This window comes from Cetorhinus maximus, unplaced genomic scaffold (genome assembly GCF_964194155.1).
Source record: "Cetorhinus maximus unplaced genomic scaffold, sCetMax3.hap1.1 HAP1_SCAFFOLD_3567, whole genome shotgun sequence".
In the NCBI taxonomy this organism is placed as follows: Eukaryota; Metazoa; Chordata; class Chondrichthyes; order Lamniformes; family Cetorhinidae; genus Cetorhinus; species Cetorhinus maximus.
Window position 1 is genome coordinate 1 of NW_027599476.1, and position 25,833 is coordinate 25,833.

Consider the following 25,833-nt stretch of genomic DNA (forward strand, 5'->3'; position numbering starts at 1 on the left):
TGCTTACCTTAGGCCTGGTGACCTGCTGTGGATAGAGGAGGAGAGGAACATTGGCAATGAAAGGGGCGGTTAATCTGGACATGTCCACTTCTGGTATCTCATTGGAGAGAATATTTCTCTTTGCAAGGTTCTCTTGCAGCGACTGGCACAAGTGCAGAGCACTACACACCACTTCAGGATTGTCCTATAAAAGGAGACAGAAAGTGAGATGCACAAAAGTGGACCATTTTCTAACTCCGAACAGTCCAAGAATTAAGCCCGAATTCTGGAAGCTAGTCAGGTGTGGGGGGCCCTAGCCACACCCAACAGCCCACCCCAGCCCCATCTGAGAGAGACAGAGAGAGAGAGAGAGAGAGGCGGGGGGGGGAGAGAGGGGGGGGAGAGAGAGAGAGGGGGAGGAGAGGGGGGAGAGAGAGAGAGAGAGAGAGAGAGGGGGAGAGAGAGAGAGAGAGAGAGAGGGGGAGAGAGAGAGAGAGAGAGAGAGGGGGGGAGAGAGAGAGAGAGAGAGGGGGGGGGAGAGAGAGAGAGAGAGAGGGGGGAGGAGAGAGAGAGGGGGGGAGAGAGAGAGAGAGGGGGGGAGAGAGAGAGAGGGGGGAGAGAGAGAGAGAGAGAGAGAGAGAGAGAGAGAGGGGGGAGAGAGAGAGAGAGAGAGAGGGGGGAGAGAGAGAGAGAGAGAGAGAGAGGGGGGAGAGAGAGAGAGAGAGAGAGAGAGAGAGGGGGGGGAGAGAGAGAGAGAGAGAGAGGGGGAGAGAGAGAGAGAGAGGGGGGGAGAGAGAGAGAGAGAGAGAGGAGAGGGGGAGAGAGAGAGAGAGGGGGGAGAGAGAGAGAAAGAGAGGGGGGAGAGAGAGAGAGAGGGGGGGAGAGAGAGAGAGGGGGGAGAGAGAGAGAGGAAAGGGGAGGGAGAGAGAGAGGGAGGGTGGAAGGCGAGAGAGAGAGAGAGAGAGAGAGAGAGAGAGAGGGAGAGAGGGGGGGGGGAAAGGGGGGAGAGAGAGAGGGAGGGAGGGGGAAAGGGGGGAGGAGAGAGGGGGCAATGGGAGAGAGAGAGAAAGGGCAATGGGAGAGAGAGAGAGAGAGAGAGAGAGAGAGAGAGAGAGAGAGAGAGAGAGAGAGAGAGAGAGAGAGAGAGGGAGAGAGAGAGGGGGAAAGGGGAGAGACACAGTGGGAGAGGGGACAAAGAATGGGAAAGGAAAGTAAAAAGTTTGAGCTTAGTTTCATGAGTGTTGTGGGTGAGACACCGACGCTGTGCTACTCAGGGTTTGTTTGGTGTTTCTGTGTTATTTAATTTGAATTTATACAGTATTTCTGTCATTTCAACGATGTATTTTACATTGCAAGATGTTTGACATAGGAATGCACAGTGCTGCACATAAATGTCACAGTATTTCAACTTGGCTTTTCTGGGCAAGCCACGTCCGAAGGCTTTTACATCAATTCCTAATGGACTCACGTTTCACTTAAATTCGCCATTTTCAGGAATACATCCATTAACTGATGTTGAGGACTTACTGTGTTTGTCTAGCTTCCCTTTAACTGCAACAACACTATTTACCTAAACTACTCCATATGGTAGCAAATTCCACATTCTAACCACTATTGAGTATAGATGGTTTTCCTGTCTGCACTTGGCAGGTTGGGGGGATACAATGACTAGAGGAGAGGGAGGAAAAGGCTACTTGTTGTTTCAAGATGTATTATTTCATCGGAGCACTGACATTAAGAAGTAAGACATTAAGATCCAGTTTACCAACTCTCCCTTCAGAATATCCAAGATGATCGGCAAGTAGTCATCTACTAATTCATTGCATTGTGTTGTCAAGGTCGGGCTTGGAAGCAGGTCACAGGCTTTTTCCAAGTAACCTCGCAATTCCGCCTAGAAGATAAAACAAAGTTACTAAATCAAACCCTCGCAAACTTTTGTTAATTGAATAAATTTAAGGTAAGGATAAACAAGTGGAGGAGGGCATTCATTATTTGCGCGCATATAAAGAGCTATTTATGACACAGGGGTGCTAATACAGTTAGGAGCTATACACTTGTAATGTGTCACTTTGTGAACAAATCTAAACTGCATAAAGTTTTGACTTCTGGTCTCCTCCTTCACCAAATGGCTGCTAGGGGTAGAACATGACACCAGAGAATGGCTGCCTAAAGGCAAAGGTTGGAAATTGAGAATTTCTTTAAAAACAGAAGATTACAATCAGAGTAGGTTTTGTGAAGAATGGTGAAAGGAAGTGTATAATTGTCAGGGAACGATTACGTGCTGATGGTTCTCAGAGTCTGAACCTTACGACCAGTGGAAAGTGAAGTGGAAACGTGGACAGGGTTACATCCCTACCCAAGAGAAAACAAGATAAGGTAAAGAATTGCAGCTTCTGATTTTGCTTTTGTTAGGAAGCATAGTATTTTGTAAGCTGGGTGCCTGTCTGGATGAATGCTGAGGAAAGTTTGCTTCTTCTACTAGGCTCCATGGATGAAATTTCTAAGAAATTTGATCTATTGAATGTCTATGAGGTATGGTCAGGCGTTAGTAGATAGGTGGGTGGTCATTCCATGGATGAACCAATCATAGACTTTAACACACTGCAGAGAAGATAGCAGAAATTCCAAATGGAAATTTCTTGTTCAGGGCTCACATTTGAGTTGGTGGATTGTGCTAAGTTGTCGCATATGCACAGGCTCCTGGTCTTAACTGGGTTCCCTGAAAGAGAATCCCTTTTGAAGCAGATGTCTGCTGCCTTGAAAAAAATCCTGGGGAAGCAGCCACTTACAGCAGCCTTGATGGCACAAATTGGACATTTTGTGCTGTCACAAAAGTTGGAGGACTCAATAATTGCAGCACTTTGAGCTCGTCTAGATACCAGACACAGGTGCTAGTACAAAGAAAAAGAGTTATAGACAGAAGGAATGTGGCTGAAAGCACTTTCAGCAGATCTTGATATTATAGCAGAAGACAGGATTGGAACAGCAATATTAGGTGTATGAACCCAGGAATGCCCAGGGAACAGTTAACAGGTGCTTCAGTTGTGACTCAGAATATAATTATGCAATAAACTGCCAAAAGTGGCAAAGCAGGGTTCTCGAACTGGCACATGTTAGAGAATTTGGAGGCTGAAGATGATGATGATCAGTCTGAAGAAACTGCACTAGTCACAGGAAGTGATGAGTGCATCAGTCACAGGTTCATTTAACTGTGCCGTGTTAGATAGTGGTTGCAATTCGACAATGTGTGGGCCAGTTTGACTAAAACGTTATCTAGATTCATTCAGTAGTGAGGATTGAGGTGAGGTCGGGATGTAACTAAGTTCTACCTGTTTTAGGTTCGGAAATGACAACACCACTGAGGTCACTCCATGCAAAATAGCTGCAGTACTTACTCTAGTGAAGTACCTTTGCTGTTAAGTAAGCCTTCCATGAAAAAGACACAAATAATACTGGACATGGAACATGATCAAGCAATTGTTTTTGGAAAGTCAGTGGATCTGCAGTTTACCCAATTACAGAATTATTGTATCCCCTTAAAATGTTGCTGATCAGAATGTCAGAGAAGTATTAATGGCATCAGGTGATAAGAATCAGAAAAAGAAACAAATTGTCTAAAGCTGCATAGAGAATTTGCTCACCCTTCTTGTCAAAGATTAAAAATCCTGCAAAACTGGTAGGTGTCTGAGGAGTAGAAGAACAAGGCTCAAAGTGATTAAAGCAAAATGTGAAAAAGGTAAAAAGTGTTGGTGGATTCAAGTATATCCTATTGTCAGCCTCCCATTGGCACATGACTTTAATGGGGCAGCTGCCCTGGATCTAAAGCTATGTGACGACAAAAGAAATATTTCCATTTTACACTTTATTGATATGGCAGCCAGAGTTAGACTTTCTACAGTAATATATGGCAAGAACAAAAGGGATAAAATCATGGAGAAATCGATAGGAACCGGAATGGGGCACCAGTTAAGTTTCTAACTGATAACGGGAGGAAATTTGTTAATGGCTAGTTGAGAGAAATGTGTGTACATGAATACTTTGCTTATGAACAATGTAACTGAAAATCCTTTCAGCAATAGGCTCAATAGTGACGCATCACAAGTGGCTCGGTAGCACCACAACTAACCGAGCTAGCTGAGTCCTAATGGACTCAGACTGGGTCTGGGGCAGGTGGTGAGAGAAAAACCTATTTGACCTCGCCTTCACCAATCTACCTGCCACAGATGCATCTGTCCATGACAGTGTTGGTAGGAATGATCTAGGCACAGTGCTTGCGGAGATGAAGGCCCATCTTCACGTTGAGGATCCCTCCATGTTGTGTGGTATGACCATCATGTTAAATAGGAACATAGACTTAGGAATAGGCCATTCAGACCTTTGAGCCCGCTCCGCCATTAAATAAGATCATGGCTGATCTAGTCGTGGCCTCAATTCAACTTTCCCCTCTGCCCCCCTATAGCCCCCGATTCCCTTGTCTATCAAAAATCTGTCTAACTCAGCCTTAAATATATTCAACAAACCAACCTCCACCACTCCGAGGAAGGGAATTTCACAGACTAATGGCCATCAGGAAAAAAATTTCTCCTCATTTCAGTTTTAAAAGGGAGACCTCGTATTCTTAAAATTTGTCCCCTAGTTCTAGGCTCCCCCGCAAGTGGAGACATCCTCCTGGTACCTACTTTATCAAGTCCCCTCAGGATAGATTTTGAACAGATCTAGCAACCGAAAACTGAGCATCTATGAGGCACTGTGGGCCATCAGCAACAACACAATTGTACTCAACCACAATCTGTAACCTCACAACCCATCATATCCATCTCTCTACCATAGGTGATCAACCCTGATTCAATGAAGTGCAGGAAGGCATGCAAGGAGCAGCACCAGACACACCTGAAAATGAGGCATCAACCTGAAGCTGCAACACAGGATTATATGCATGCCAAAAAGCAGAAGCAGCGTGCGATAGACAGAGCTAAGCAATCCCACAACCATCAAATCAGATCCTGCCACATCCAGTCATGAATGGTGGACAACTAAACAACTAACTAGCGGAGTGGGCTCCTTCAATGATAACTCTCCCTTAGCAGGGAGTGGGGGGAAATCAGTACAAAAGATAAGGTTGAAGTATTTTGCAACAAACTTCAGCTAAATGTACCAAGTGGATGATCCATCTCGACCTAAGATGCTAATCATCATTGATGCCAGTCTTCAGCCAATTCAATTCACTCCACGTGATACCAAGAAACAGGTGAAGGCACTGGATACTGCAAAGGCTGTGGGCCCCGACAATATTCAACAATAGCACTGAAGACTTGTGCTCCAGAACTTGCCACGCCCCTAGCCAAGCTGTTCCAGTACAGCTACAACACTGGCACCTACCGAGCTACGTGGAAAATTGCCCAGGTATGCCCTGACCATGGAAACTCTTTCGAGTTATCAACAGTCACAGATTGCAACTCTTTCGAGTACAATCACAGTTCTTGGTTTCCGGGAGTGGGACATGAACCCACAACCCTCTGATTCAAAGGCGAGGGTGCTATGAACTGAGCCACCCAACCCAGCCAATTATCGCCTCATCAATCTACTCTCAATCATCAGTAAAGTGATGGAAGGGGTCATCAACAGTGCTATCAAGTGGCATTTACACAGCAATATCGTGCTCACTGACACTCAGTTGGATTCTGCCATGGCCACTCAGTTCCTGAATCATTATAACCTTGGTCCAAACATGGACAAGAGCTGAACTTATCAAGGCAGCATTTGACCAAGTGTGGCATCAAGGAGAAATATCACAACTGCAGTGAATGGTAATCAGGGGGAAAATCGTCCACTGGTTGGAGATCTGGACAACATTCTGGCTTGGGCTGATTAAGTGGCAATTAACACTTGCACCACACAAGCGCTGAGCAATTACCATTTCCAATAAGTCAGAATCTAATCACCTTTCCTTGATATTCAATGGCATTACCATCACTGAATCCCCCATTATCAACATCCTGGGGGTTACCATTGACCAGAAACTGAACTGGACTAGCCATATAAATACTGTGGCTACAAGAGCAGGTCAGAGGCTAGTGGCGAGTAGTTCATCTCCTGACTTCTCAAAGCCTGTCCACAATCTACAAGGCACAAGTCAGGAGCATGTTGATTTGCACCACATCCACAAACATTCACTCCCCCCACCATCGACGCACAGTAGCAGCAGTGTGTACCATCTTCAAGATACACTGCAGCAACTCACCAAGGCTTCTTAGGCAGCACCTTCCAAACCCACAACTGCTACCATCTAGAAGGACAAGGGCAGCAGATATATAGGGACACCACCACTTGGGAGTTCTCCCCCAAGCCACACACCATCCTAATTTGGAACCATTTTGCCAGGTTAAAATCCTCCCTAAAAGCACTGTGGGTGTAACTACACCACGTGGACGGCAGCTGTTCAAGTAGCTGGCTCACTACCACCCTCTCAAGGGCAATTAGGGATGGGCAACAAATGCTGGCCTAGCCAGTGCGGGCCCATATCCAGTGAAAGAATAAGAATATAGTTAAGGCTGTGTTAGACAGAGTTTTGATTGACAAGGGAGTCAAGGGTTGTGGGCGGCGGCAGCAGGGGGTGGGCAGGCAGGAACTCCAGAAAGTGGAGTTAAGGTCACAATCAGTACAGTCATAATTTTACTGAATGACAGAAAAGTCTTGGTGGTGGGGGGTGCTGAATGGCCTATTCCTGTTCCCATTTTTTATGTTCTTATGACCTTGAGAGAGGAATTATGTGATGATGGATGAGATGATGCATAAAATTAGTGCAGATTAACCAAATTACAAGTTGATAACTTGAAGCTTCAATAGACGAGGCAACGAAAGGAAACCTACAGAACAGTTTCGAGACAGGACTAGAAGCAGAAGTCTTGATGACTGTCTAACTTTGGTGGCTGCCAATAATCTGGAGGATAAACTAATGAGACACAAAATAAAAGGAAGTAGATAGCAGAAGAAAATTTGATTTCATTCTGAAGTACTAGGTAGGGGCCAGCCAGCCTTGCTGCATAGATGGATCCATACAGAAAAAAAGTCTTTGCAGATGGGACTCATAAGACTAAAGCGAGGCTGATGCTCGGAGTTTCGAAGAGTCATGGGGCAAAACTGATGTTAGAGTAAACTCTCCCTTAGCAGGAAAAATAATCTTGGAGAGTCTTTTTTTTTTAAAAAGCTCTTTTGGCTGCATAGTCATGGGAGTGTCAATCAATTGACACAAAACCCATGTTACTGCAAGGTGAAGAATTCAGAGAAAGTGTTTCTGAAGCCATCTAAACAGAAAAGCAGAAGAGTAACTATGGAAACTAAAGAAATGTGTTTTTGACCGAATGCTGCCTCGAGGGTTTTGTATTATCTGGAGATCTGTTTTGCTGAAAGTAGGCTGTGTGAAAGCAGATCACGCAATGTTTCATTGGTATCAAAAAGGGAACCTTTCAGGCATCTTCATGACGCACGTTGATAATTTCTGTTGGAGTATTAAATGGAATTTAAATTAGAAGTCAGCTTTCATGGACTTCTCAACATATTGGTTTGGACATTAAGTAGAATAGGTCTGAATCAGCAATCTTAATTAGAGTGTTACTCCCATCCCTGTTAATCATGCTAGGTTATCACGGAAAGATTATATCCCATCTATAGAAGAAACAGAGCAGCTGCAAAGTTTGATTGCTCAGCTGAAGTGGTTATGCACAGACCTGTGTTAGAACTAACTACAACGATGAAGCACACTACAGTCGAGAATGCTGTTAAGGGCAAATAAACCATTTTTAAACATTAGCAAACACCTCTGACCTTGAGACGGAGGGAAGGTCATTGATGAAGCAGCTGATGTTTGGGCTGATTATATTACCCTGGGAAACTCCTGTAGTAATATCCAGGGGCTGGAAGATTGGACTCCAACAGCCACAATCATCTTCCTTTGTGCTAGGCATGACTCCAACCAACAAAGAGATTCTACCCTCACCCCCGGTCACCGATTCCCATTGCCTCCAGTTTTGCTAGGGCTCCTTGATACCGTGCTCAGTCATATGTTGTCTTGTCGTCAAGGTCAGTTTAAACTTTCTATATTTCCTTAGTTCTGTTGAAGAGTCATACGGACTCGAAATGTTAACTGTGTTCCTCTCCGCAGATGCTGTCAGACCTGCTGAGTTTTTCCAGCTATTTTTGTTTTGTTTCAGTCACTCTCACCGCACCTCTGGAATTTAGCTTATTTGATCATGTTTGGACCAAAGCTGTAATGAGGTCAGGGTCTGTACTGCTCCTGGCAGAACCCAAACTGAACATCAGTGAGCTGTGTAAATGCTGCTTGATAGTACTGTTGATGCCAACTTCCATTACTTTGCTGATGGCTGAGAGTAGAGTGATGGGGCTAGATTGGATTTGTACCAAGGGCACAGAATGTACCCTTGTGGGGGATGTCAATGCCCATCAGCAAGCGTGCCTTGATGACACCACTGCTGACTGAGCTGGCTGAGTCTAGAAGGGCATAACTGGCAGCCTTGGCCTGCAGCAGGTGGTAAGGAAACCAACCAGAGGGAACTTGACCTCACCCTCACCAATCTACCTGTTGTGACAGTATTGTGGAGATGAATATTTCTCCATTGTGTTCAGAACAGATCTAGCAGCTTAAAACTGGACATTCATTGGTAATCAGCAGCAGCAGATGCAACAACACTTCCTTATTTTTATACTCTATTCCTTTAGCAATAAATGCCAAAATTCCATTTGCCTTCCTTATTACCTGCTGTACCTGCATACTAGCTTCAGCGATTCATGCATGAGGACACCCAGATCCCTCTGCACTGAAGCATTCTGAAGTTTCTCTCCATTTAAATAATAAGTCACCTTTTTTATTCTTCCGACCAAAATGGATAACCTCACACTCATCCCACGTTAAACTCCATCTGCCACATTTTGGCCCATTCACTTAACCTGTCCATATCCATTTGTAAATTTCTTATTTCTTCATTGTAACTTACTTTCCTATTTTGGTGTCATCTGCAAATTTAGCTATAGTACCTTCTATCCCTGAATCCAAGTCATTAATATAGATTGTAAATAGTTGGGGCCCAAGGACCGAACCCTGTGGCACCCCACTAGTTACAGCTTGCCATCCAGAATAGACCCATTTATCCCGACTCTCTGCTTTCTGTAGGTTAGCCAATCCTCTATCCAAGCTAATATATTACCCCTAACTCCGTGTGATCTTATCTTGTGTAAGAACCTTTTGTGCGGCACCTTATCTAAGGCCTTCTGGAAATCCAGATATACTACATCTACAGGATCCCTATTATCTACTTTGCTTGTCACATCTTCAAAGAACTCTAGCAAATTAGTCAAACACGATTTACTCTTCATAAAACCATGCTGACTCTGATGGATTGCATTTTGACTTTCCAAATGCCCCATTACTACTTCCTTAATAATGGATTCCAACAATTTCCCAATGACAGATGTTGAACTAACTGATCTATAGTTTCCTACTTTCTGCCTCCCACCACCTTTTTTTTGAAAAAGGGCGAAATATTAGCATTTTCCCAATCCCCTGGAACCTTTCCAGAATCCAGGGAATTTTGGAATATTATAGCCAATGCATCCACTATCTCCGCTGCCACTTCCTTTAAGACCCTGGGGTGTAGGCCATCAGGTCCTGGGGACTTGTCACCCTTTAGTACCAATAGTTTGCTCAGTACTTTTTCTCTCGTGATGGTGATTGTTCTAAGTTTCTCCTTCTCTATATCCTCTGCTCTACCTGTTACTGTTGGGCTGGTATTAGTGTCCTCCACCATGAAAACTGAGGCAAAATATTGATTAAGCGTCTCTGCCATTTCTGTGTTCCCCACTATTAACTCCCCAGTCTCATCCTCCAAGGGACCAACATTCACTTTAGCTACCCTCCTTTTATATACTTGTAGAAGCTTTTGCTATCAGTTTTTACGTTTTGCGCTAGTTTTCTTTCATAATTTACCTTTGCTCTTTTTATTATTTTTTCAGTAACCTTTTGTTGATCTTTAAAAGTTTCCCAATCTTCCAGCCTGCCACTGACCTTTGCAATTTGGTATGCCTTAGTTTTTGCCTTTATGTTATCTTTATGTTATGTCATGTGCCACTACTTTCCTTCCAAATAGCCTCTGGTACTTGTTTCCCTAGAACAGCACATGACTTCCCTACGCTCTGATCTATGACTAAACGTATTGTAGTATTCACACAGGCTGCTTCCGAGCAGTCTCTCAGACTGTCTCACCCCATCATTTGCTTTCCCTCAAGCCCCAGTTCCTAGATATATGTAATTGTGCAGCCCTTCAGCACATTGTTCCTGTGCCAGCTCTTTGAAAGAGCTATTCGATTAGTTTCATACTCTTCCTAACCCAGTGATCCATCAACTTTTGAAAGTTACTATTAAAGTTGCTTCCGCCATCATTTCAGGTTATAACTTGTTGCTCTCCAACCGTTGACAGCTAGGGTGTCACCTGCTAGGACATGCAGGAGCATGTTGATATTCTTTATTCATTTACGGGACATGCGCGTTGCTGACTGGGCCAGCATTTATTGCCCATCCCTAATTGCACTTGAGAAGGTGGTGGTGAGCTGCTGCCTTGGACCGCTGCAGTCCTGACAGTGATCTGTCTCACTGACTCCACTTACGGAGGCTGCCAACTCCTCCCATTTCTCCTTTTAAGATCCTAATCGTTCGCCCTCCCAGCCAAAGCACCTGTGTTCATTTCTCAATGAACTCCTAAATTTACTTGGTTTCTTATGCTTGGAAATCTGAACCTGGTTTGAACACATTACATTCTGTTTCCCCTCAATTCTCTCTAATCACAATCTGAAGTAATTGTCAGCTTGGCTCAAAGAATGCAGTCTCACCTCTGAGTCAGAAAATTATTAGTTTAAGTCCCTCTCCCATGATTTGAGCATTTGAAGTAGGTTGACACTTCTTTGCAGCACTGAGGGAGTGGTACACTGTCAAGGCCCAAGCTGGATGTAAGAGACCCCATGCTGTCATTCAAAGAGCAGGGAGTTCTCTTTGTGACCAGGCCAACCTGTTTCCCTCAACCAAAACAACCCCTTTTCTCAAAGCTATTGATGTGGTATTGGTGTGTGTAAATTGGCTGGCATACTTGTCTATGTAACAATTCAAAACTGAATTCATGAGCTGTGAAATGCCTGTGTGTCCACAACACTTCCCTATTTTTATACTCTATTCCTTTAGCAATAAATGCCAAAATTCCATTCGCCTTCCTTATTACCCGCTGTACCTGCATACTAGCTTTCAGCAATTCATGCATGAGGACACCCAGATCCCTCTGCACTGAAGCATTCTGAAGTTTCTCTCCATTAAATAATAGGTCGCCTTTTTATTCTTCCTACCAAAATGGATAACCTCACAAATATGCATGTTAAGCTCCTTCTTCCAAGTTTTGGCCCATTCACCTAACCTGTCCATATCCATTTGTAAATGTCTTATTTCTTCATTGCAACTTACTTTCCCACCTATTTTGGTGCCATCTGCAAATTTAGCTATGGTACCTTCTATCCCCGAATCCAAGTCATTAATATAGATTGTAAATAGTTGGGCCCCAAGGACCGAACCCTGTGGCACCCCGCTAGTTACAGCTTGCCATCCAGAAACAGACCCATTTATCCTAACTCTCCGCTTTCTGTTGGTTAGGCAATCCTCTATCCAAGCTAATATGTTACCCCTAATGAAGGTGATGCTCAGCTCTTGACCACATGATCTCCACATTTTGAGCTATTGAGATGTGAAATAGATACCCTCTATCCTTGGCGCTATGGTAATGTTCAATACAGGCCCAAATCATCGGATCTCTGCATTGTCAGAGACAGATGTATGTTAGAAGGTGCCCTTCTGGACCCTGCAGAAGTCCTGATGATAGACATAAGCAGGAATTGCCTAGAAAGTTTAAACTTTCGATAGGCTAGGTCACTGCCACGAGACCCTCTGGGAATATCTCCAACTTAGGGCAGAGGCTTGGGCCAAATACACAGGATTTAGCCAGATGCCTATTATGGAAATGTTAGCTCAATTCCTGGTCTAACAGCAGCACAACGCAACTCAGCATTACAATCGATCTACCCAACTGATTCCACCACCCCCACCCCGACCCCGCATCTGACCTGACTACCCCCCACTGACCCAAGAACATCCCCCCAACCTGCCCACACACCCACCCATTAAAATGTACCGGATACGGCAGCTATTGCGTAAAAAGGGGACGTGTCCTCTCCTTCCCCAGATTCGACTATACTTACTGGACTTATTCTGGAGACACTGCTCATTCCATTTCTGCTTCAGCCGGAATTGGAAGATCCCAGGAGAAACAGACAGGAAAGTTGGTTCGGGAAAAGCTTTGTGGGCAGCAGCCATGTGCCCAGCAATGCCATTGACTGGAAGATATAGGGCACAATTTTCGGACCACTGTCATGTGTGACTTACTTGACATGGGACTTCAGCAACACCTTATATAATACACAGGATCTCTAGGAATAATCAAGCAAGTTACAGGAAACATTCATATGATAACACGCAACCTGAGACACACCCAGAGAACTGTTCATTTTGTTCCACTGCTCCTCCTAACCCAGTATTCAAACTCTCCAACTCCCAAGAAAAGGAATGTGTAAATGTGCTCTATGTGAAGGGTGAAGGATGGGTTCAAACTCTGATTTGAGCTTCAAATCCTCATTTCACAATGCAACCTCAAGTCTATTGCAATATCAAAGATATTTCCAGAAATACTGTGTCATAGTTTTGGTTCCTAGTCGATACCATTCGGAATTAGCAACCAATGGGAACATCGGAATAGTGGCACAGGGAGGAGAGGGGAGAGGGAACCCCGCCTCTCCACTTCTGCTGCAGGGGGCCGCACAATCCAGTTCCGGACTCAAACTCTGAAGATTTGCATTAGTAGTACACTGACCTCAGAAGGACCTGATGGCTCCTGGGTCTGTAGGCATGTACCGCACTCCATTTTCCACACAACTCTGCCTTTAAATTTGCAAAATGACTCTAACCCTTCTCAAGGGCAATTCGGGATGGGCAATAAATGCTGGCCTAGCCAGCAATGCCCACATCCCATGAATGAATATTAAAAAAAGGCAAAAGTTCACATTCACAGTACCTCTGTGGCATTGTCTTTTAGAAGGTTTCCCATCACTGACACAACTTCTTTGCACAGGTCACAAGGGGCACTTTTCTGAAATAAAACAAGGGCATAGTAAGTACCAATGTAGTCCAGAAAAGCATTTAATTCCACAATCAAGGTTAGAAATGCCAAAATCAAGATCAGATTAAACAGGAATATAGAACAACCTTGGACGTAACCAGGACCAGCATGAATGAGCTGTACAGCTATCATGAAATAAGAGGGCTTTTTCTGAGAATACTTGAAACTGCAATTTATCCTTGAATATAAAATTCCTCTGCAAGACAATTTCCTGTGCACAATCCACACCCAGTGCCTCTTCCCTTAGATTCACTCCCTTCTGAAAGTTTTTCCTTATCTCATCACCAAGATCCTCCTCCTGCTGCCTCAAACCATCCCATCCCTGAGCACACCTGCTCTGGGCTCCTGTACTAGCTAATACAATTCCCTGCCCTCACAACCTCTCACACAACACATCCACCATCTTTTTTTCCTGAAAGTGCCATCTCCTCTTGACCCTTGCTACAACTCCAACCTGGCTTCTGACCCTCTCAACACCATAGCAGCCCATTTCCAAATAGTTAACAACATTCCTGGTCACTATGGTGTATTAACCACCTGCCTAATCTGATGAACATAAAAGCTCTGCTTAAAGGATGAGATTCCAGGATTACCCTTAGCAGATTGGGATCAAATTCCAGAATTCTATTTAGATGAAAGTTGTGAAATAGTGGCCTCGCTAATGAGACTAATCACTTCCGACTTTGTTCACTCTAGAATTCAATTTGTCTGCAGCGCCAGTTAGAATACTGTGTCCAGTTTTGGGCATCTTATGTGAGGAGGGGTGTCAAATCCACAGAGGGGAAAGATTTGTAGGGATAAGTGGCTTTAATTAGGAGGAGACTAGAGAAACTGGAATAATCTTCATTTCAGCAGAAATGGTTGTGTGATTTGATAGAGGCGTACAGGATTAACATGCAAATTAGGAGTTGGCCATTCCGCCATTTTATTAAATCATGGTTAATCTGATTATGGCCTCTACTTTTCTCTCTACCCTCTATACCCTTGGGACTCCCTTGTCTACCAAAAATCTGATTCAATAAATTCAATAACCCACCCTCCACTGCTCTCTGGGAAGAGAATTCCACAGATTAATGACCTTATGATAGAGAAAAAAAATCTCATCTCTGCCTTTAATTTTAAACTGTATCCGCTTGTTCTAGTCTCTCTCACAGGGGGAAAACATCCTCTCAGCATCCACACTGTCAAATTCCCTCAGCATCTTATATGTTTCAGCAAGATCACCTCTCAATCTTACTCCAATGGATACAGGCCCAACCTCTCCTCATAAACTAATTAAGATGGGTCTCGATGAGGTAAATCGATGAAAAATATTTCAACTAGTGAGCAAGTCAGTAACTGGAGGTCATAAACTTAGTGCCCCCAAAAGAGGTTGTAATTGTTTTTATAGAGAATGGATATTGAATGCTCTACCTGTCACAGCAGTGGAAGCTAATCACTAACATCTTGAAGGAGAGTGGATAAATATTTGAAAAACAACTAAATGAAAAATTAAGAGGGTTTGGAAAAAGAGCAAAGTAACGGGACTAAAGAGATACTCCTTCAGACAGCTAGTATAAGGTGTGATGGACGGATGGGGAAGTGGGTGGGTGAGTGAGTGGGTCGATGAGGTGAGTGGCTAATCGGGTTGTGGGGAATAGCAGAGTTGCATTGTGGGGGTTGTGCGGTGGTGGTAGTCAGGTCGCTTGGGGCAGGTGGTGGTATGTGGCTCCATCAACTTGTCTAACCAACTTCGAAGAGGTCTGGGAACCCCCAAGTCCCTCTCTGTTCCTGCACCCTCTTTAAAATTCTCCCATTTGTTTTATGGTGTTCCTCCTCATCCTACTTACTGAAATTTAGTTGTGTTGAATTTGATCTGCCCTTGGTGTCCACCCATTTTACCAGTGTCTAGAAGCAATAATTAGCGAAAAGGTTTGTGTTAACTAGGGAAAGCCAGCACAGATTTGTAAAACGCAGATTGTTTTTGACTAATCTCATTGGATTCTTTTGAGAAGTAACAAAGAAAGTTGATGAAGGGAATGTAGTGGATGTTGTCTGTATGGATTTTTTTTTTAAATTGACAAAACACCACATAAGGCAGGTTAACAAAATTGAGGCTCGTAGAAGGTGGCTCAGTATCAGCTTGGATTAATAATTGGCGTGAAGACAAAAACAAAGTAGATAGTTATTTTTCAGACTGGAGGATGGTAAACAGTGGTGTTCCCCAAGGGTCAGGTCAGCGCTAGGACCACTGCTTTTGTTCTCCTCACTCCAGTTTGCCTCCCGCTCTTGCCCCATTCAGAAGTGGATTGAAGCTGCCCAGATTCATTTCACATGGAACCCAAAGGAAACTTTCAGCTTACCAATCTGGGCGTGTGAATCCAGTGTCAGTACCCAAAAAAACCACAATCTGTATAAAAACCCTGAATGGACGTTTAATGCTTTCTACTCAAACTTGGCTCCCCTAAATATCCCAACTGATCATTTCCTTAACACTACCTCAATAACCCAAACAATCAACACATTGCAATTAAAATATACTGACACAGGCCATCCCAGTTAGTAAAAAGCACTGATCGTACCAGATACATTCCACCCTGAGCTGTAGTGGCACATTCACAGACACGTAATTACAAGATTCAATTTAGAAGATGAACATTAAGTTGTCATTCATCCCTAGCCATTCAGCTGTGACACAAAGAGCCACACAATATTGTCAAGTGCATGAAGCATTTTAGTCCTGGTAAACAGCAGGGAAAGCTGCCCACCCAGTAGTGTACTGTGTAACATTAATAATTCAGAACTCAAATTATTCCAGCTTCCTGGTACATAAATTGCAACAGAATCAATACAATTTATGTCAATTCCTCTCTGTTCCCCTTCCATTAATAATACTTCTCAAAATCAAATTTCACCAGAACCCATTGCCCATTACTCAGCAATTCTGCTAATCTCACATACAGGCTACTCCAAAAGGCTACAATACTCGTGATTGACAGAAATATGAGGCAATTACAAACAATATTCCCACTGACTTACCACAGTTGGCTGTCTCCAGACAGTTTGCTGACAGTGTTTTACAGCTCCACATCCAGAGGCAGTCTTTACATCTTGACACCAAAAGGTAGGCCCTTCAGCACATCGTTCCTGTCCCAAGAGGGGACTGGCTACAGCTAACATGGGAAGAAAACAAGCAATTTATAATTCACTTCAGAGGCAATATATAATCAGTAACTAAGGGACATGAAGGGATGAGAAGCATGACATTGTTGTGCTCTCCCACATCCGGAGTACCCGAGAGGTCCAGTATACGAACATACGAATGAGGAGGAGGAGTAGGTCCCTTGGCCCCTCGAGCCTGTTCCATCATTCAGTAAGATCATGGCTGATCTGATTGTAACCTCAACCCCACATTCCAAACCACCTCTGTTAACCTTTTATACCCTGGCTTATCAAGAATCTATCGAGCTCTGCCTTCAAAATATTCAAAGACTCTGCTTCCACTGCCTTTTGAGGAAGAGACATTACCATCACTGAATCCCCCATTATCAACATCTTGGGGGTTACCATGGACCAGAAACTGAACTGGACTAGCCATATAAATACTGTGGCTAAAAGAGCAGGTCAGAGGCTCGGAATCCTGCAATGAGTAACTCACCTCCTGACTCCCCAAAGCCTGCCCACCATCTACAAGGCACAAGTCAGGAGTGTGATGGAATACTCCCCACCTGCCTGGATGAGTGCAGCTCCCACAACTCTCAAGAACCTTGATATCATCCTGGGCAAAGCATCCCATCCAAACATTCATTCCCTCCGCTACCGATGCACAGTAGCAGCAGTGTGTACCATCTACAAGATGCACTGCAGGAATTCACCAAGGCTCCTTAGACAGCACCTTCTGAACCTATGACCACTACCATCTAGAAGGACAAGGACAGCAGATAGATGGGAACACCACCACCTAGAAGTTCCCCTCCAAGTCACTCACCATCCTGACTTGAAATATATCGCTGTTCCTTCACTGTCACTGGGTCAAAATCCTGGAACTCCCTCCCTAACAGCACTGTGGGTGTACCTACAGCACATGGACTGCAGTGGTTCAAGAAGGCAGCTCACCACCAGCCTCTCGAGAGCAATTCAGGATGGGCAATAAATGCTGGCCTAGCCAGTGAAGACCACATCCCGTGAATGAATGAAAAAAAAAAGAGTTCCAAAGACACACTACCCTAAGAAAAAATTCTCATCTGTCTTAAATGGGCAACCTCTTATTTTTAAACAGTGGCCCCTAGTTCTAGATTCTCCCACAAGAGGAACATCCTCTCCAAACCCACCCTGTGAAGACCCCTCAGGAGCTTAAATATATCAATCAAGTCTCCTCTTACTCTTCTAAACTCCAGCAGATATAAGCCTAGCCTGTCCAACCTTCCCTCATAAGACAACGCTCCCATTCCAGCTATTAGGCCAGTAAATCTTCTCTGAACTGCTTCCAAAGCATTTACATTCTTCCTTAAATAAAGGAGGCCGAATACTGTACACAGTACTCCAGCTCTGCAGTCCTGTCACATCCAGTTGTGAATGGTGGTGGACAATTAAACAACTCACTAGAGGTGGCAGCTCCACAAACATCTCCATCCTCAATGATGGGGAAGCCCAGCACATCAATTCAAAAGCATTTGCTACAATCTTGAGCTAGGACTGCTGAGTGGATGATCCATCTTGGCCTCCTCTAGAGGTCCCCAGCATCGTAGATGCCAGTCTTCAGCCAATTCAATTCACATGATATCAAGAAATGGCTGAAGGCACTGGATACAGCAAAGGCTATGGGGCCTAACAATATTCCGGAAATAGTGCTGCAGAACTTGCCGCACCCCTAGCCAAGCTGTTCCGGTACAGCTACAACACTGGCATCTACCCGGCTATGTGTAAAATTGCCCAGGTATGTCCTGTACACAAAAAGCAGGATAAATCCAACCCGACCAATTACCGCCCCATCAGTCTACTCTCAAATCATCAGTAAAGTAATGGAATGGGTTGTTGACAATGCTATCAAGCAACACTTACTCAGCATTTACCTGCTCACCGATGCTCAGTTTGGGTTCTGCCAGGGCCACTCAGCTCCTGACTTCATTACAGGCTTAGTCCAAACATATACAAAGGAGCTGAACTCCAGAGGGGAGGTGAGAGTGACTGCCTTTGACATCGAGGCCACATTTGACTAAGTGTGGGATCAAGGAGCCCTAGCAAAACTGGAGTCAATGAGAATTGGGGGAAACTCTCCACTGGATGGAGTCATACCTAGCAGAAAGGAAGATGCTTGTGGTTGTTGGAGGTCGATCATCTTAGTCCCTCAGCCCAACCATCTTCAGCTGCTTCAATGACTTTCCTTCCATCATAAGGTCAGAAGTGGGGGTGTTCGCTGATGATTGTACAATGTTCAGCACCTTTTGTGACTCCTCAGATACTGAAGCAGTCCATGTCCAAATGCAGCAAGATCTGGATAATATCCAGGCTTGGGCTGACAACCGGCAAGTAACATTTGCACCACACAAGTGCCAACAATGACCATCTCCAACAAGAGAGAATCTAACCATCGCCCCTTGACGTTCAATGGCATTAACATCCCTGAATCTCCTACTACCAACATTATGGGGGTTACCATTGACCAGAAACTGAACTGGACTAGGCATATAAATAGTGTGGCTACAAGACCAGGTCAGGGGTTAGGAAACCTGCGGCGAGTAACCCACCACCTGACTTCGCAAAGCTTGTCCACCATCTACAAGGCACAAGTCAGGAGTGTGATGGAAGAGGTCTGAAGAGACATAGAGACTCAAAACGTTAATTTGGCTATGGGCCAAGTGCTGGTAAATGGGATTAGGTAGGTAGGTCAGGTGTTTCTCATGCGTCGGTGCAGACTCGATGGGCTGAAGGGCCTCTTCTGCACTGTGATTGTTTCTCACTCCACAGATGCTGTTAGACCTGCTGAGTTTTTCCAGCATTTTCTATTGTTGTTTCAGGTTCCCAGCATCCGCAGTATTTTGCTTTTATCTTAATGTGATGGAATACTCCCCATTTGCCTGGATAAGTGCAGCTTCCACAACACTCAAGAAGCTCGACATCCAGGACAAAGCAGCCTGCTCAACTGGCACCACATCCACAAACATTCACTCCCTCCACTGCCGATGCACAGTGGCAGAAGTGTGTACCATCTACATATATACTGCTGTTCCTTCACTGTCACTGGGTCAAAATCCTGGAACTCCCTCCCTAACAGCACTGTGGGTGCACCTACACCACACAGACTGCAGCGGTTGAAGGAGGTAGTGCATCAGCACCTTCTCAAGGGCAACTAATGATGACCAATAAATGCTGGCCTAGCCAGCCACATCCACACCCCATAAATTATTTCGAAAAACTCCATATCGGACAATCACTTGCATTTATACAAAGCCTTTAAGAGAAAACTGTTCTATAGTGCTGCACAGAGGAATTAATCAGGAGAAAATGAACACGGAGAATAGATAAAGTCTCAGGAAAGGGGACCAAAAGCTGGATCAAATGCTAGACTTTAAGGAGGGTCTTTGAGGTGAGGAGACTGCAGAGAGTTCTAGACATGTTTACAATTTTACCGATCAGTAAGTGGGAAAAAGCAGCAGAGCACATCTGAGTTTTGAAATAGTGCATGGGCGAGTTCCTTGTAGTTAGCAGTGAACCTGTTCAGGACAAAGGATAATTGTGGGGATGTGGAACTGAAAGCTGAAGTGAGGTCGTGATTTGGAGTTGTCAGCACTGCAGTCAGTCACGTGGCTGAGGCTGGCTATTGACATGATTAAATAGCACAACGTAACTGATCACAGGACCAGATTCGGCACCAAGCTTCATTCCACTCGCATGTGTTTTTAACCCGCTCACTTCCTCCTTACTGAAACTGGAGAGCGGCTTCAATTCCTATTAACAGATCCACTCCCTTCCCCTACCCCCTGCCAAAAAAAACAAGTGTGGTTTAGGGTCCTTTGTCAACCAGGCGTCAGTTTCAGGTCCCTCCCAAAACACAGATTCATACTCTTAGTTGTCCCAAACTTCACTTCTCCAACCCTCTCTTTGCAACCTCCCAACTTTCATAAACTCCAATTTGTCCAAAATTGAACCGATTCAATCTTATTCTGCTCACCAATCACTTTATCCTCAGTGAATGTGATGATGATTCCCTCAAACACTAATTCAAAACATAGGCTCTCTCTTCGAAACCTCCCAGCCTCTCCCTGCCAACCCTCCCCCAACCTCAGCCTCCCTCTTCCCCCAGCCTTCGCCTACACTCCTCCCCCCACCACCTCCAGAGGCAAGACTAGTAATCCTGAGCCCCAGGTTAATGCTCTGGGGTTCATGGGTTCAAATCCCACGACGGTACCTGGTGGGATTTAAATTCAATTAATAAATTCTTGAATATAAAGCTAGTCTCAGTAATGGTGGCTATGAAGCTATCACTGGTTGCTGTAAAAACCCATCTGGTTCACTAATGTCCTATCGGGAAGGAAATCTGCTGTCCTTACCCGGTCTGGCTTACATGTGACTCCAGGCCCACAGCAATGTGGTTGACTCTTAACTGCCCCTTTGAAATTACCTAGTAAGACACTAAGTTCAAGTGCAATTAGGGATGGGCAAATGTTGGCCTTGCCAGTGACACCCACAAAAGAATAAAAATAGCACCAGGAACGTCATTTGGAAAGTGAAAAGAGGAATGGGCGCTTCATGTTTCGCAACCAAGTATAACCACATCACACTGCAATGAAGAGTTAGCTCAGGATAGGGGGGGGAACTCGATTGGCAGGGTCTGAGGCCAGGTTTCCTGATTCGGAGTATGGAATGGAAAGAATAGGTGCCATAACATTAATATCCAGTTATCAACATAATGATTATTGAAATAAAAGCAAAAAACTGCGGATGCTGGAAATCGAAAACAGAAACAAAAATACCTGGAAAAACTCAGCAGGTCTGACAGCATCTGTGGAAGGGAGCACAGTTAACGTTTCGAGTCCGCATGACTCTTCAACAGAATTATCCAATGATTATTGAAATTTGGCCGGACTTCGGATGAATGAAGTTAAACAAAGTGTCTTGTGAGTTTCTTGAATCCATTCATGTGTCATCAAAAGCTCTTAACAATGCTAATATTTATTGTTCAGTGAAAAGGGCAAAGTTTACGCAGCAAATCTCAATACTGATAACTGACCACAATACTGTTACACAATACCAGCCTATTTCACAATCTGCATCAAGTCAACTCATCTCCGATGTGGCGACAGTAGGGGAAAAGGTCAATGCTACAGCCACTATTGGGTAAAAATTATAGAATGATGCAGCACTGAAAGAGACCCTTCAGCCCATCGTGCCTGTGCTAGTGAAGGAGGGACGTCAGCTACAGTGCAACAGACAGCAATCCACAGAGTTCTGCTAGAACCATCCCAGAAGGATGCAGAGGACAATATTCTTCTTGGGGTTTGTGATGCCCTTCAAAGTCAATCAGCCTGCCAAAACTCACTAGCTACAGTAACATGTGAAGAGTGATCACTTGGGGTCAAGGTTTTGAGGGCTGCCATTTTGGCTAAAGTCAACAGGCTCACTGTGGGGACAAAGTGAAACAAAGGAAAGCTCACAGTTCTGGTGAAGCAAGCAGTCCATTAGATCAATGAAAGCACTTGGGAGGTCTGAAGATCAAAATCTAGATCCCTTGATGAATCATCAACCCTCAATTCTCATGGCCCGGATTGGAACACAAGAACATAAGAACTAGGGGCAGGAGTAGGCAATTCAGCCCCTCGAGCCTGCCCCGCCAATCATTACGATCATGGCTCATCTCATTTCGGCCTCAACTATAATTTCCCGCCCTCTCCCCATAACCTCTCAACCCATTACTATTAATAATCTGTCTATCTCCTCAAATTTATTCCACTGCACTCTGAGGTAGTGAATTCTACAGATTCACGACCCTTTGAGAAAAATAATTCCTCATCTCTGATCCAAATCTACTACCCCTAAGCCTCAAACTATGGCCTCTCGTTCTAGAATGCCCCACGAGGGGAAACACATCCACTCCACGTCTACTTTGTCTATCCCCTTTAGCATCTTATATGCCTTAATTAGATCTCCTCTCATCCTTCTAAACTCTAGTGAGTATAGGCCTAAACTGCTCAATCTCTCCTCATAAGACAAGCCAGATGGATTGTTTCCGAGGCTGCTGAAGGAAGTCAGGTAGGAGATAGCAGATGCTCTGAGGATGATTTTCCAATCTTCACTAGATACAGGGGAGGTACTGGAGAAATGCAAACGTAGTTCCATTGTTTAAAAAGGGATCAAAGGAAATGTCAAACAATTATGGGCCAGTTAGTCTTACATCGGTGGAGAAGAGCAAAGTTGACGTTTCGAGTCCTCATGACCCTTCAACAGAACTAAGTAGAAATAGGAAAGAGGTGAAATATAAGCTGGTTTTGGGGTGGGGGGGGGGGGGGGGGGGGGGGAAGAGAGAGAGAGAGAGAGAGAGAGAGAGAGAGAGAGTGGGGTTGTTGGGAAAAGCAAGCAGTGATAGGAGGAGATAACCAAAAGATGTCACAGACAAAAGAACAAAGAGGTGTTGAAGGTGGTGATATTATCTAAAAGAATGTGCTAATTAAGAGTGGAGAGCAGGACAAGCAAGGTAGCTCCAGTGGGGGTGGGGTGAAATAACCAATGGGTGGAGTACATTTAAACATAATGGAAATAGGTGGGAAAAGAAAATTCTATATAAATTATTGGAAAAAACAAAAGGGAGGGGGGAAGAAACAGAAAGGGGGTGGGGATGGAGGAGGGAGTTCAAGATCTAAAGTTGTTGAACTCAATATTCAGACCGGAAGGCTGTAAAGTGCCTAGTCGGAAGATGAGGCGCTGTTCCTCCAGTTTGCGTTGAGCTTCACTGGAACAATGGAGCAAGCCAAGGACAGACATGTGGGCAAGAGAGCAGGGTGGAGTGTTAAAATGTCAAGCGACAGGGAGGTCTGGGTAATGCTTGCGGACAGACCGAAGGTGTTCTACAAAGCGGTCACCCAGTCTGCGTTTGGTCTCTCCAATGTAGAGGAAACCGCATTGGGAGCAACGAATACAGTAGATTAAGTTGGGGGAAATGCAAGTGAAATGCTGCTTCACTTGAAAGGAGTGTTTGGGCCCTTGGACGGTGAGGAGAGAGGAAGTGAAAGGGCAGGTTTTGATCCCCTTACTTGAGGAAGGATGTAGTTGCATTGGAGGTAGTTCAGAGGAGGTTCACTAGATTGATTCCAGAGATGCGGGGCTTAGAACCATAGAAAAGTTACAGCACAGAAGGCAGCAGTTCAAGTAGACAAGGTTGTAAAGAAGGCAAATGGAATGCTCTCCTTCATTGGCTGAGGTATAGAATATAAAAGTAAGGATATAATGTTGGAATTGTATAAAACACTGGGGAGGCCACAACTGGAGTATTATGTGCAGTTCTGGTCACATTACAGGAAGGACGTAATAGCTCTGGAGAGAGTGCAGAGGAGGTTTACTAGAATGTTGCCAGGGTTAGAAAAGTGTAGCTACGAGGAGAGAATGATTGGGGTTATTTTCGTTAGAACAAAGAAGGCCGAGAGGTGACTTGATTGAGGTGTACAAAATTATGAGGGGAATAGATAGAGTGGACAGGATAAAATTGTTTCCCTTGGTGGCGAATTCTAGAACCAGGGGACATAGATTCAAGATAAGTGGCAGAAGGTGTAGGGGGGGACATGAGGAAGAACTTTTTTATGCAGAGGGTAGTGGGTGTCAGGAATTCACTGCCCAAGTTGGTGGTAGAGGCAGAAACTCTTTTAAAAAGTACCTGGATCTGCACCTTAAGTGCTGTAAGCTGCAGGGCTATGGGCCAGGTGCAACAATGTGGGATTAAAAAGGGCACCTGGGTGTCCTCGGACTGGCATCGACAAGATGGGCCAAATAGCCTCCTTCTGTGCTGTAACTTTTCTATGGTTCTAAGCCCCGCATCTCTGGAATCAATCTAGTGAACCTCCTCTGAACCGCCTCCGGTGCAACTACATCCTTCCTCAAGTAAGGGGACCAAAACTGTGCACAGTACTCCAGGTGTAGTCTTACCAATGCCTTGTAGTTGCAACAACACTTCCCTACTTTATACTCTATTCCTTTAGCAATAAATGCCAAAATTCCATCTGCCTTCCTTATTACCTGCTATACCTGCATACTAGTTTTCAGCGATTCATGCATGGTGACACCCAGACCCCTCTGCACTGAAGCATTCGGAAGTTTCTCTTCATTTAAATAAGTCGCCTTTTTATTCTTCCGACCAAAATGGATAACCTCACACTTATCACATTAAACTCCATCTGCCAAATTTTGGCCCATTCACCTAACCTGTCCATATCCATTTGTAAATTCCTTATCTCTTCAATGCAACTTACTTTCCCACCTATTTTGGTGTCATCTGCAAATTTAGCTACAGTACCTTCTATCCCTGAATCCAAGTCATTAATATAGATTGTGTATAGTTGGGGCCCAAGGACCGAACCCTGTGGCACCCCACTAGTTACAGCTTGCCATCCAGAAAAAGACCCATTTATCCGACTCTCTGCTTTCTGTTGGTTAGCCAATCCTCTATCCAAGCTAATATATTACCCCTAACTCCGTGTGATCTTATCTTGTGTAAGAACCTTTTGTGCGGCACCTTATCTAAGGCCTTCTGGAAGTCCAGATATACTACACGATTTACTCTTCATAAAACCATGCTGACTCTGATGGATTGCATTTTGACTTTCCAAATGCCCCATTACTACTTCCTTAATAATGGATTCCAACAATTTTCAATGACAGACATTAAACTAACTGATCTATAGTTTCCTACTTTCTGCCTCCCCCCCGTGACTTTTTTTTGAATAAGGGCGAAATATTAGCATGTTTCCAATCCCCTGGAACCTTTCCAGAATCCAAGGAATTTTGGAATATTATAGCCAATGCATCCACTATCTCTGCTGCCACTTCCTTTAAGACCCTGGGGTGTAGGCCATCAGGTCCTGAGGACTTGTCACCCTTTAATCCCAATAGTTTGTTCAGTACTTTTTCTCTCAGTGCTCATTGCCAGCTGGTGACCTGTGCTAAAAATGCACTCTGCCCAGACATCAGGCTGGTATAAGGTGGTGAGGAGAAGGCCATTTTGGCCCAAGTCTGCTCCGCCATTCAAAAAGATCATGGCTGATCTGATTGTGGCCATAATCCACTTTTCTGTTTCTCCTCTATAATCCTTGACTCCCTTGTAGATCAACAATCTAACTCAGCCTTGAATACACTCAATAATCCAGCCCCTGCTACTCTCTGGGGAACAGAACTTTAAAGATTAATGACGCTGAGAGGAAAAAAAATTCCTCCTCATCCCCATTTTAAATGGGAGGCCCCTTACTTTGAAACTATGCCCCCTAGTCCTAGATTCCCCCATGAGGGGAAACATCCTCTTAGCATCTACCATCAAGCCCCCTCAGAACCTTATATGTTTCAATAAGATCACCTCTCATTCTTCTAAACTCCAAAAGTATAGACCCAACCTGCT

The 25,833-nt window shown here is 44.4% G+C and overlaps 1 protein-coding gene across 1 annotated transcript; it reads right to left on the reverse strand.

Moving 5' to 3' along the window:
• Positions 1 to 7: 7 nt before the first annotated feature.
• On the reverse strand, positions 8 to 16,433 carry LOC144678081 (prosaposin-like; the record flags this gene model as incomplete). The annotated part of the gene is made up of 4 exons (XM_078537997.1): positions 16,278 to 16,433; positions 13,155 to 13,229; positions 1,745 to 1,870; positions 8 to 184 (listed from the first exon to the last, which is right to left on the reverse strand). Coding segments are annotated over exons 1-4 (519 nt in total), but the record flags the coding sequence as incomplete, so codon positions are not given.
• Positions 16,434 to 25,833: the final 9,400 nt, after the last annotated feature.